The following is a 14,199-nucleotide window of genomic DNA, read 5'->3' on the forward strand; positions in this document are numbered from 1 at the left end:
TCACATTCAGCCATAAAATGTGTGGTTGTTGATCATTTTGTGTATTGGGAATCGCACAGCAGTCATGTATGCTTACTGAGAAACCAGGGTGTCCATAATATAGAGAGAGATGTCAAGGTATGCCTGAGGTTTTTCCTCCATAATAAAACTCAGGCATCTCATGAAGAGGGTAGAATAGTCAACTAAGAAAATTTAGCTAGAAATTAACATTACATAGCCAGGAGGAGCAAACTAATTGGACTTTTAGTTGAAAAGCTGGAAATAGTACAGTTTTTAATATTAATGTTGATGGCACTGTGAGAGTCCTTCAGGATGGGTATACCTAATCATTTAAGGGTTATGCTGTTACCAGTGGCTTTTACACCTTGTTGACACTAATGACCTCATTTGACAGTTGCAGACTCTTTCCCAGAAAATGGACCTATGCCAGAATATTTTGCCTATTCTTCTTAGGAGTTTGTGTCAGTTTTAGAATCTAGTTCAACACCTTGCCAAATGAATTTGCAGTTTATAAATAAATGTTTATTCATATTTGTTCCTTTCATGGCTGAGTACCTAACAGTGTTCTAGTTTGAGATCATGAATATTTACTGAGCACTTAATATGTGTCTGGCACAGAGATGAATATGAGTCCTTATAAAAGTTCTAATAATCTGGTAGGGGATGGTTTTAAGTAATACTGTAAGAAGACAGGCTCCATTTTCTTTAGCAGTGTTTTTGAGATGAGATCTGTTATTTACTGAGAAATATTCTGAGGAAAGGGCAGGAAAACATTGAGCCCTCTTTCATTATTTATACCTTTTACTGTAATCACCCACTTCCAAAACAGCCCCACTTGACGGAAAGTAGATAATCCATTGTCATAACCTTTGAATTTTGTGTTCTGTGTATTAGGAAAGAAATCCATTCTTGTATTTGTTGATGAGCTTTGCAAGAACTGTGATGTTTCTGTAGAGAAATCTGAAGACTGTGGGGCTTCAGTTAAAGTGGGGTATTGACAGAGGATGGCCTTTAGGATCTATCATTCTGTAAAATTACACCAGGATTTTGCTCTCTCTCTTGTTTGCTCCATTTGTGATTATGTACTTTAGTACGATTTGATAAGGATTAGTGTAATCAGTATTTTTAAAGTTACTGAGATTTGAAGGATACTTAAGGATTAAAGCAACTGAAAATATTTTTATAGATGATATACCCATCCACAGTATTTAGAGTTTTAATGTCATAAAAACTATTTTAAATTTCAGGAACAAGAGTTGAATGCTCGAGCCCGGGCCCTACAAGCGGCATCTGCATCCTGTTCATTTCGGCCCAATGGATTTGATGACAACGATCCACCCGGAAGCTGTGGACCAACTGGTGGTGGGGGTGGAGGCGGATTTAATACAGTTGGAAGACTCGTATTTTGATGCTGAGAGAGTCCAAAATGCACTGGTCACAAAACATCCAATACCATGACTGTTAAAATGTCAGACTGTAACAAATATCATATCTATCTTTTATTTTTCTTTTCATTAGACCCTTATACTTTAAGAAAACACACTCAGTGCTTGTTTTATTTTCTTGACAACACATTTATTAACAAAATGCATCATGGGAAAAAAAAATCTACCTCTTAAAACTCCATTTGCTTTTATGGTTAGACATGCTTGACCAAAAATTTTCAGAGGAAATTATGTACCTGGTCCCTAATGAAGCTGCATTAAATTTAGTTAGAGGCATTTAAATGGTCCTTGCTCAGTTTTACCGAACAGAAAATAGATTTCACTTAGCATCCTTTATAAAAGAATTGTGTGTTGGAGGTGAAGAAAATATTGTTTAAAAAGAAAGCAAATATTTTATTCCCTTGGTAGTTACCCCATTATTAAATTCAAGTCTTTGAGAATACTAGCGATGATACGGTCTCTTCTGAAGGCAATAACATAAACTTGATCGAGCTGTAGTACTTGGCAGGTTTGTTCAAACAGTGCTGTCTTCAGCATCACTGTCTCTGCATTTCAAGTAAAAATGTTTTAAAAAGATTATTTATACATATGTGCTGAATTTGATCTTAAGAAAGGTGCATGATCCTGTAGGAGTCACATTTTTACCTAAGAATTGCTAACTTTGTAGTATTTCTAATTGAGGATTTTAAAAATTCTATTTCAGGGAGTATATCTTCTGTGTGTTTTGAAGGAGGTGAGTTCTGTATGTGCCTTGCAGTACTGTAATTCAAAAATAAGAATCTTTGGCTGTGGAAAAGGTTTTCTAAAATGAAATGTTAGGAAGTAATTTTTTGTGCTAACATTAAAATTATAACTTTTGAAAGGTATTAGATTTTCCTGAAGTAAAATCTGATGGTTCTAAATCAAAAAGTGTGATAGTTTGTTTTTAACTCTTTTAAGAATTCAGAGGAAATGAACTAGATCAAGTAAAAAAAATTTTTTTGATTTTTTTACTTAATCCTCAGAATATTAAACATTGATCATATATTTTCAGAGTTGTACATTTGGGCTTTTTTTTTTTTTGAGTCATGTGTTTTGCACAATTATTTCTGTTTCACAGTTTGAGATAAACTGTCAAAATGTCAGCCCCTACCCTCCCACATTTTCTTTGCCGGGAAACTGGAAACAAGTCACTTCTAGGTCTTGATTATACAGTATTCAGGAATTATCCCAGTTGTCTCCATTCCTAAAAGTTTTAACTTACCCATCATGTACATAGCTCCGAAGATTGGTCATATATTTATTTTTAAAACATTTCACGGAAAGAATGTTCTTTGTTGATTTGGGATTTATCTTTTTCCCAAGCTTTTAATGTCAGTGGTTAAAAACAGATATCTTCATCTTCATTCTACTACTTCCCATTCCTAACCTGTTTCTGGTCATCAGGAAGATTAGAAAAACTGATTGGATTAGTTAAAAACTGGAAGTTCTTTACAGAATTGAGATTTCTCTTCCCTACAAATCACTGAAACCAGAAGGAATTTTATCAAGTTTCTTTCCTATGGACTTCCTGTTGTTCTAATAGTGAATGTCTAAGTTATGTGTTCAGTTATCCACTGGCTAGAAAATGATTTATAGTCAGACTATATCAATCGGCATCTATTGAAACTGGTAAAGTCATTTAATACTTGGTGGGTTGATATTGGATTCAACTGCTTCTACTAGGAACTTGCATAAAGACAATTAAACCTACATAAAGTTTTATCTTTGAATAGCAAGCCATTCAAGGATTTTTATGTGTCAAGGTAATTGAATATTCAAAATGATAACAAAGATGAAATTCTAGTTATGTAATATACTGAGCATGGGGACTTCCTTGGTAGTCTAGTGACTCTATGCTTCCAATTCAGGGGCATGGGTTTGATCCCTGGTTAGGGAATTAAAATCCTAGGTGCTGTGTGGTGTGGCAGAAAAAAAAAAAAAAAATACATACTACTGAGCATATTTAGATTAACTTCATACCACTACCAAAAACTGGAAGTTAAAGATTTCCTTTTAAAATTACAACTATAGTAATAGTTATTTGGAAGCAACCTAAATGTCCATCAACAGATGAATGAATAAAAGAAAATGTGGTTATTTATATATAGTGGAATGTTACTCAGCCATAGGAAAGAAATACTGCCATTTGGAGCAACATGGATAGACCTAGAGTTTATCATACTAAGTGAAACAAGCCAGAGCAAGACAAATATCATATGATGTAACTTATATGTGGAATCTAAAAAAATATATATGCAAATGAACTTATTTATAAAACAGAAAGAGACTCACAGACATAGAAAACAAGCTTATGGTAAACAGAGTAGAATGGTGAGGGATAAATTAGGAGTTTGGGAGTAACATATACACACTACTGTGTGTGTAAAGTAGATCATCAACAGGGACCTACTGTATAGCATAAAGAACTGTACTCAGTATTTTATAATAACATATTGGAAAAGAATCTGAAAAGATAATGTATGTGTGTATGTATACCTACACACACACACACACATATCTAACTAACTATAAGTGGATCACTTATAGTTGTAATCTGAAGCACTGTAAATCAACTATACTTCAATTTAAAAAATAAATTTAAAAATAAAAAAGATAATAAACCTCCCCCCCCAAAAAAAAACCCAATGAATCTTAAAAAAGAAGTCTAATAAAAGAAAAAAGAAGTCTAAAAGGCTCTTCTATGTGTGTGTGTGTATATATATATATGCATTTACCAAACCGTCATATCATCATAATGTTAGCCTTATTTTTCGTTTTACTAATTTTCTTATAGAGTCCTTTTTGGAAGTGAATGAAACTCAAAATGAATGAAGGATTTTTAAAAATACAAGGATTCAAAGTAAACAGTTCTTTAAAAAAAAAACTTATAAAGAAAAACCTCAGGTTTTCTGTGTAAAAGGAAATTCTGTTATATAAATAGTTTTAAAGAAATGAAATAAAGATTTTATTCAACAAATCAACTATCTGGGTTTTACAAAATCAAAAGGATTTGTTATGTAAAACCTTTAGCCCCAGTGTTACATAACCAGTGTGGATTTAACTTTAAAAATAGAATCTAAGAAGTCAGCCAAGTGCGTAGCCAACTCTCATCATCAGTGTCAGTTATGGCCTGCAGTTGTTTTTCTCTTAATAAATCTCATGTTTTCAAGTTTTGCTCTGTGTGCTAGACACACACACACCTTGATTTCAGAGAGATGAAAAGCTTAGCCTTCCCTGGGTAGATCAGTGGTTTTCAACCATGCAAAATGTTAGAATCACTTGGAAAGTTTATAAAAAATATTACAAGGCCTGGCCCCGCCCCAGACCTATTAAATTACATGGCGACTGGGTATCAGTATTTTTTGAAGTTCGTCACATGACTTAAATATACAGCCTTTGCTGAGAACTTCCGGGCTAGAAAAGGAATTGTTTTCTCTGGGACTTTTATCCAAGGATAGTAACATGTAGAGTGATTAAGTAAGATTAAAACTACAGTAATATTAATTATTTGGAAGCAGCCTAAGTGTCAACCAGATGATGAAAGATGATGTGGTGGATACTGATAGATGTTTATGTCTTTTGAACTTACACCAGCCCTGTAAGTGACTTCATACCTTTGCCCTCCCTTACTCTTAAATGGATAAAGGATAAAGAAAGTAAAGACTCAGTAAAGAGCAAGTAAAGAACTTGCTCAAAGCTGTGCAGCTAAAAAATCAGAAATTGAGATTTTTCAAAGTCATAATTGAGATTTTAATCCATGTCTTCAGAATTCCAAAGTCAGTGCTCAAAAAGAGGGACGGTAACAAGTAGGAGAAAAACATGAGCAAAAGAATGAAGCAAATCACATATGAATAAAGGTTTGTAGTAAACTATGAAATAGAATTTCTATAATCTGTATCGGTTATTCTTTTGCACTCCAAACACCATTAAAAAAAAAAGTGAGACCCACTCTTGAAACCTGTAGGTAGTGATCCCAACAGTTGAGAAATATGGTTCTGAGCAAACTCATGTGCTACCCCTGTTTAATCTACGCTTATTTTACTAGCCTTATCTCTTCCAATCTTCCCTTTCTGTCCTCCCATGTCATATTGGGCTGTGCATCAAACCCTGGTCTCCTGCATTTCAGGCAGATTCTTTACCATCTGAGCCATCAGGGAAGCCCAGTTCTTACTCAGACATTATATACTTGCCATCTCTAGGCTTTTCCACATGCAGGTAACAGTAAGCACATCATTCCCCTGACCCCACTTTCCCTCCCTGCTTTCATTTGACTAATTCCTGCTCATCTGTCAATATGCTCAAGTCTTCTCATACCAACCTCCCAAACTGACTAGTCTCCCGTTTTATCCTGGTTGTCTTGTGCTTCTCCTTGAAAATACCATAGCTTAGTAATGGAGTAAATTGGAGTTAAAGACTGATCCTTCACAGCAGACGTCCCCAACCTCCGGGATCTAATACCTGATGATCTGAGATGGAGCTGATGTAATAATGATGGAAATCAATGAACAATAAATGTACTTGAATCATCCCTAAACTATCCCCCCATCCCTGGTCTGTGGAAAACTTGTCTTTCACAAAACCAGTCCCTGGTGCCAAAAGTTTGGGGACTGCTGCTTTGCAACAACAAAGATTCAAAGCAGGTCTTAACACAAGCAGGCTATTTTACTTGGCATAAAATTCACCTTAACTCGTGTATAAGCCAGAAAGACTTCTCTGTATCTCAATATGTGAAATTTTCTTTTATCATTTCCCTGTTACAATCATAAGATGTCCTTTCCAGTCTCCTATTCTTGCTGTGAAAGACCCTGCACCCCAGTAAATCGTTACAGGAGCATATAACTGTAGTCCAGGTACAAACAATTCCCCAAAGACCCTATTTTTCTGTAAGTCAATAGGTCGATGTTTATATTTAACTCTTAATAAACACTTAAATTCTTTGGAAAAAAAAAAAGCAGACCTTGAAAGGATCAAACTCATGTGTAAGTAACTGCACACAGAACAAAGTCCAGCACTCTTTAAAGGAACACAACAAACCGAGCATTTAAGAAAGTAAAATTCACAATGTTGAGGATCTGATAAAAAATTATCAGTCATTCAAAGAAAAATATGGCTCATACCCAAAAAAAAAAAAAAATCAATCAATAGAAACAGGCTCAAATTATGGAAAGGAAGGAACTGACAAACTTGAACCTTAAAAGAATATGAAGAAAAATGTGAACAAAATAAATAAAGAAATGGAAAATCCAAGAAGCTCAACAAACCCTCAGCAGAATAAATATAAAAGAAGCTACACCCAATCACATAATAATCAAGTTTCTTAACAATGATAAAGAGAAACTCTTAAAAGCAGCTGGAGAAAGAGAACACGTTACATATAGAATCGAGTTTAGCACACCATATACAGCCCTCAAGCCGTGTCTATTCTGCCTCGTGGATTTTCATAAATAAAATCCTGTTGGAATACTGACACACCTATTTGTTTACCCATCATCATAGTGGTTTTTATGCAACTGTGGCAGAATTGAGTAGTTGTGACACAGAGTATTTAGCCTGGAATGACAAAAAATATTTACTAAAGTACTTTACAGAAAAAGTTTGTGACCCCCAACATAGAAAAACAGAAGGAAGACCGCAGTCATCTCACTAGAAAATATGCAAGCCGAAAGGCAATGGAATGACATCCAAAAAATGCAGAAAGAAAAAACTACCTAGTGAATATTTGCTGTGGCTTCCCTCATGGCCCAGTCGGTAAAGAGTCTGCAGTGTGGGAGGCCTGGGTTAAATCCCTGGGTCGGGAAGATCCCCAGAGAAGGAAATGGCAACCCACTCCAGTATTCTTGCCTGGGAAATCCCATGGACAGAGGAGCCTGGTGGGCTGCAAAGAGCCCATGGGGTCACAGAGTCGGACACAACTGAGTCACTATCACTTCACTTCACCAGTGAAAATGTCATTCAAAACAAAGGTGAGATAGATGTTTTTAGACAGAAGTTGAGAATTCTTGAGTGTTTGCTCTATGTGATATGTTAAAGAAAATTCTTTAGGCTGAAAGAAAATGATACTAGATGGAAAATTGGGTCTACACAAATAAATCAAGTGCTGGAAATAGATTTGGCACAATTGACTCAATATCCAAGAAAGGAGGGACAGCTTTGGAAAGCTCCAGTCTGAAATTGTGCTCATGAGCAGCAATTTAGACCGCCTGCTGTATCCATCATGCATCCAGCACACCAGACAGACAGACGATACTCCTTTCCAGGAAAAGAAGTGTGAACGCGGACTACAGCAGAGTTTGGCAAACTACGGCCTATGAGCCAGCCACCTGTTTTATGTAGGAAATCCAAAGTAATGAAGAATGCTTAACTTACCTATAAAATTTAAAAATCAATAAATGAATTCAGTTAGTCACCTGAATATAAAGCCAATATATCAAATTCAAGGGCATATATAAAGAAGTATCAGAATATAAAACTGAATAATGATACAATAATATGTTTATATAGTATATAATATTATATATGTAATACATAATATAAAATAATATAACAATAATAATATGAGGCTTCCCTCATAGCTTAGTCGGTAAAGAATCTGCCTGCAATGCAGGAGACCTGGGTTTGATTCCTGGGTCGGGCTGATCCCCTGGAGAAGGAAATGGCAACCCACTCCAGTATTCTCTCCTGGAAAATCCCATGGACCGAGGAGCCTGGCAGGCTACAGACCATGGGATTGCAAGAGTCGGACACAACTTAGTGACTAAACCACCACCACCACATACAATAATATTTTAAAAATCAGGTTTTTTAATATTTAATAATAATTATACAAGACCGCCACACAGAATACTATAAAACATTACTTAAGAAATTAAAGAAGACCTAAACAATTCATCGGAGAAGGCAATGGCAACCCATTCCAGTACTCTTTCCTGGAAAATCCCATGGACGGAGGAGCCTGGTGGGCTGCTGTCTATAGGGTCACACAGAGTCTGGACATGACTGAAGCGACTTAGCAGCAGCAGCAAACAATTCATAGCTTGGAACACTCAAAATTATGAACACCTATTTTCCCCTACACTGACGTATATAAACAGTGCATTCCGAATCTTGGAATTTTTATTTCTGTTAATTGAGAAGCTGATTCTAAAATGGAAATGAAAAAAATACAAAAATAGTCAAGACTCTCTTGGAAATGAATAAAATAAGATGACTTTCTTTACAGGATAACAAAGTTTATTATAAAGCTAATTAAGACATGGGCTTATTAGTCTGTTCAGAAGAGAGACTCAAGAAATAGACCCATATTTATGCACACACAATTTATGACAAAAGGAAGATGATCGTGTATCCTAGTTTGCCTGAGGCTGTTCCCAGAATATAGAATTTTCAGGTGGAAACCAGGAAACTCTCAGGAAAACTGGAATAAGCTAGTCACCATAGACAAAGGTGGGCAGGTGCTTTAGAGCAATGAGGAAAGAATGGGCTTTTCAATAAATTATAGTGGGACAATTGGATAATCATGTAAGCTAAAAGAAACAGCCTTTTCCTCACACTATGTACAAAAATATATTTCAGATGTATGGTAAATCTAAACAAAAGCAAAATAAAAGTTTTTTTTAATTACTTAGAAAAATATCTTCAAAACCTAAGAATATGAAAAAGATTTCTTAAATAGGACCCAAAAAGCCCTTGTCATGAAGAAAAGCAATGATAAAATGCATAACATAAAATGAAAAACTTCTGATCCTCAAAGACACCATTCAGGATGAAAAAGCCATGGAGTGGAAAATATTTGCAACTCACAAGTGAATATATAAAATAATTACAAATTAAAAAAAAAAAAGAAGACGATTCATAGAAAATGGGAAAGAGAGAAGCAGGCACTTCAAAAGAAAACAAATTTCTAATAAACATACAGAGAGACACCTTATTAATCATCAGAAAATGTAAATGAAAGCACAATGGTACACCATTAAATGCTCATAAAATGAATAAACTTGACAGATTGAAATATCAAATACTGATGAGAACGTAGAATGTAAAATTTCATACTTAACAGGAGTGTGGATTGATAAAACCATTTTGGAAAACCGGCATTATCTTTGAAAACTGGACCTGTGCATACGGCTACAAAAATGTGTTCACAATACACATTTGCAAAGATCTAATGTGTTATTCAGGACTTCCCTGGTGGCTCAGACGGTAAAGCATCTGTCTATAATGCGGGAAACCCGGGTTCAATCCCTGGGTTGGGAAGATCCCCTGGAGAAGGAAATGGCAATCCACTCCATTACTATTGCCTGGAAAATTCATAACAGCATAAAACTTGAAATAATCTAAGTGTTTATGAAGAGTAGAATAGATCAGCTGTGGTATATTGTATATTAGATTCCTGTACAGCAGTGAAAATAAATGAACTCCAAGTAACATTACAACATGGATGATTTCCACAAGCATAATTTAAGGAAAGCAAATTATTTCTGTAAAACAGGCAGTCTGTGGATGTAAGAAGTATGGATGTTTCCTACACCACCACCAGCCCCCACCCTCTGTGGTCAGCCTTCTGGACTGTAGCCCACCAGTTTCTCCCGTCCATTGCCTTTTCCAGGCAAGAATACTGGAGTGGGTAGCAATTCCCTTCTCCAGGGGATCTTCCCAACCCAAGAATCAAACCCATGTCTCTAGTTCTCCTCCATTGGCAGGCAGATTCTTTATCACCAGCACCCAATGAACAGAGGAGCCTGGCAGGCTGCGGTTCTTGGGGTTGCAAAGAATCAGAGATGACTTAGCAACTAAACAACAAGAGATTTGAGTCAGTCCCATTGTCTCTGCACAGCCAAGCAAACACTTGTATGGCTGTTTCTGTGGGAGAAAGGGAGAATTGATCACAGACAATCATGAATGGGGACTTCCATGGTATAATTCTGTTTTACCTATTATTCATTTATCAGCTTTCTTCACTTTATGATAACATATCTACTGTATACTTATAGTTTTGTGCTTTTCTGTATGTCTTTTATCAGTTTAGTCCCTCAGTCATGTCCAACTCTTTGCAACCCCATGGACCACAGCATGCCAGGCCTCCCTATCTATTGCCAACTCCCAGAGTTTACTCAAACTCGTGTCCATTGAGTCGGTGATTCCATCCAACTATCTCATCCTCTGTCGTCCCTTTCTACTCCTGCCTTCAATCTTTCCCAGCACCAGGGTCTTTTCAAATGAGTCAGTTCTTTGCATAAGGTGGCCAAACTACTGGAGTTTCAGCTTCAGCATCAGTCCTTCCAGTGAATATTCAGGACTTATTTCCTTTAGGATGGACTGGTTGGATCTCCTTGCAGTCCAAGGGACTCTCAAGCATCTTCTCCAACACCACAGTTCAAAATCAATTCTTTGGCACTCAGCTTTCTTTATAGTCCAACTCTCACATCCATACATGACCACTGGAAAAACCATAGCTTTGACTAGATGGACCTTTGTTGACTAAGTAATGTCTCTGCTTTTTAACATGTTGTCTAGGTTGGTCAAAGCTTTTCTTCCAAGGAGCAAGCATTTTTTAATTTCATGGCTGCAGTCACCATCTGCAGTGATCTTGTAGCCCAAAAAAATAAAGCTTGTCACTGTTTCCACTGTCTCCCCATCTATTTGCCATGAAGCGATGGGACCAGATGCCATGATCTTCGTTTTCTGAGTGTTGAGTTTTAAGCCAACTTTTTCACTCTCCTCTTTCACTTTCATCAAGAGGCTTTTTAGTTCCTCTTCACTTTCTGCCATAAGTGTGGTGTCATCTGCATATCTGAGGTTATTGATATTTCTCCTGGCAATCTTGATTCCAGCTTGTGCTTCTTCCAGCCCAGCATCTCTCATGATGTACTCTGCATATAACTTAAATAAGCAGGGTGACAATATACAGCCTTGACGTACTCCTTTTCCTATTTGGAACCAGTCTGTTGTTCCATGTCCAGTTCTAACTGTTGCTTCCTGAAGTGCATACAGGTTTCTCAAGAGGCAGGTCAGGTGGTCTGGTATTCCCATCTCTTTCAGAACTTTCCACAGTTTATTGTGATCCACACAGTCAAAGGCTTTGGCATTGTCAATAAAGCAGCAGCTGCTGCTGCTGCTGCTGCTAAGTCGCTTCAGTCGTGTCCGACTCTGCGACCCCAGAGATGGAAGCCCACCAGGCTCCCCCATCCCTGGGATTCTCCAGGCAAGAACACTGGAGTGGGTTGCCATTTCCTTCTCCAATGCTTGAAAGTGAAAAGTGAAAGGGAAATCGCTCAGTCGTGTCCGACTCTTAGCGACCCCACGGACTACAGCCTACCAGGCTCCTCCATCCATGGGATTTTCCAGGCAAGCGTACTGGAGTGGGGTGCCATTGCCTTCTCCCAATAAAGCAGAAATAGATGTTTTTCTGGAACTCTCCTGCTTTTTCGATGATCTAGCGGATGTTGGCAATTTGATCTCTGGTTCCTCTGCCTTTTCTAAAACCAGCTTGAACATCAGGAAGTTCACAGTTCACATATTGCTGAAGCCTGGCTTGGAGAATTTTGAGCATTACTTTGCTAGTGTGTGAGATGAGTGCAATTGTGCGGTAGTTTGAGCATTCTTTGGCATTGCTTTTCTTTGGGATTGGAATGAACACTAACCTTTTCCAGTCCTGTGGCCACTGCTGAGTTTTCCAAATTTGCTGGCATATTGAATGCAGCACTTTCACAGCATCATCTTTCAGGATTTGAAAAATCTCAAGGCTCAAGTGGAATTCCATCACCTCCACTAGCTTTGTTCGTATTGATGCTTCCTAAGGCCCACTTGACTTCACATTCCAGGATGTCTGGTTCTAAGTGAGTGATCACACCATCATGATTATCTGGGTCGTGAAGATCTTTTTTGTACAGTTCTTCTGTGTATTCTTGCCACCTCTTCTTAATATCTTCTGCTTCTGTTAGGTCCATATCATTTCTGTCCTTTATTGAGCCCATCTTTCCATGAAATGTTCCTTTGTTATCTCTAATTTTCTTGAAGAGATCTCTAGTCTTTCCCATTTTATTGTTTTCCTCTATTTCTTTGCATTGGCTTTGTCTTTTATACGTTAAAAAAAAAAAAAAAAAGGAAACAAATTCATGTTAACAGTTTTTTGAGACTGATTTAGCAGAGCATAAAATTAAAGTCCAGAAAGCAGTTAAGAAGCTACTCCAAGAGCCCCAGTGATGGATGATGGATGTACACTAAGAGAGTTGGAGAAAACTGGAGAGGATGAAAATGAACTGTTTGCATCTAAATTTAGCATCTAGTTTCAATTAAATTAAAATGTCAATCCCTCAGGTATACTAACCACATTTGCATGGTCAGTTGCCTCATTTACGTGGTCAGTGGCCACCATAACGAACAGTACAACCTGAAAAATAGTGATCATTTTACAATTTTATGTTTCCTTACCATCATCTAGATATCCTTATAAAAAATTAAATACATGTCTATTCTCTATGAAATAAATGAAAATATTTAAGAAACAATTTTTAGGTATCCATCTTCCTGGAAGTTTCAGGCTCAATTCTATGCCTAGAGAATGGACCATGTATGACTTCTGAAAGGGGAACTTGTAACAATATTAAAGACTTCCTTATAATTAAGGCAACAAAGCCATAGACTTATTTTAATTGCTGCTCCTGTTGACCACTTATTAACCAGTCTGTCCACAGCTATGAGAAAGGAAATAGCTCATAATGTTTACTTACCCTTTTAGAACATCTTTTTATTTTTTTCAAGTTTATTTTTACTTCTTGGGTTTGGGGTTATAGTCTGTCCTTTACTTCCCAGCACTGACCTTACTTTCTTTAAACAGACAACAAGAGGCGTGAGTATTTTCCAGGATGTCTGCCCTGTGGTATGTGACCTTGATACCAAAATCCCAATATTCCAGTAGAGAGCACTGGTGCCATTCAGTTTATCCAGGATCATCTATACTCGGCTAGTTCTAAGCACACGGTTACAAATACTACCCGTGCTGTATTTTTTACAGTTTATATTTCCCGAGAACATCATCATTTTCAGGTGTGAAAGACAGGCTTGACCTTAATCTGGTTCTGTCTGGAGCAGTTTGTTCTCAAACATGGTCCAGAGTTAATGAGGAAAATATTTAAATCTAGGTTCAAAACACGGAAAAGTAATTTTCTGTTGTAACTGACAGTACACTTCTGTATGTTTCTGCTGAATAATTTCTGGCCTTGGATAATTTTCACCTTCTCAGTTTTCAGTAATAGCAGAAGCAATTGCATAATCAAATTAACCAGTGGTCATAGAGAAGTTTATTACTTTTCTCACCCATGGCTAAAATGAATACAAAATAAGAAGTAAAATAATAACAAAACAATAATACAAAACTTGCCCCTCAATCTCGCCTGCCCTCCCCTATATCTCAACAATATAGTGTTAGAGAACACATTCCAAGCTAAACTAAGAATCTTGCTTTGGGACATGACTGCCCAGAATATTCTATTGTGTCTTCAGCCAGGGCACTGGCTGCCAATATAAACAGGTCAGCAATCGTCTGGAACAGTTCTTGAATTTTCCACTATCCTTTGTTGGAACATCATGGATAGATACAAGTATACAAAGAGCTAGGTTTGTGTTAAATACTAGAGACAAAATAATAGATTGGCTGCCATTTGGCAAATAAGTTCTCTTCCCAGATTGACTATTGACTCAGAATAAGTGCCTCAAACAATCCACATCTCTATTT

General features: G+C 36.9%; 1 protein-coding gene and 1 long non-coding RNA gene across 3 annotated transcripts in view; one reads left to right on the forward strand and one right to left on the reverse strand.

Annotated features, from left to right (window-relative positions):
• The window catches only part of USP38 (ubiquitin specific peptidase 38), a 32,402-nt gene extending 29,917 nt beyond the window's left edge, over positions 1-2,485 (forward strand). The window contains exon 10 of the mRNA XM_006053800.4: positions 1,248-2,485. Within this exon, the coding sequence (XP_006053862.4) occupies positions 1,248-1,409 (162 nt within the window). The 3' untranslated portion in view covers positions 1,410-2,485. The remainder of the gene's footprint in view (positions 1-1,247) is intronic.
• Positions 1,800-14,199, reverse strand: part of LOC123329994 — a 76,862-nt gene continuing 64,462 nt past the window's right edge. Inside the window, exon 6 of one of the 2 annotated variants that reach the window (XR_006545664.2) lies at positions 1,800-1,990. This is a non-coding gene — a long non-coding RNA (uncharacterized LOC123329994). Of the gene's footprint in view, positions 1,991-12,479; positions 12,540-14,199 lie in introns of those variants that run through there. The other variant, XR_006640118.1, reaches the window with a different exon arrangement.

The sequence above is a fragment of the Bubalus bubalis genome, chromosome 17 (assembly GCF_019923935.1).
Source record: "Bubalus bubalis isolate 160015118507 breed Murrah chromosome 17, NDDB_SH_1, whole genome shotgun sequence".
NCBI classification, from domain to species: Eukaryota; Metazoa; Chordata; class Mammalia; order Artiodactyla; family Bovidae; genus Bubalus; species Bubalus bubalis.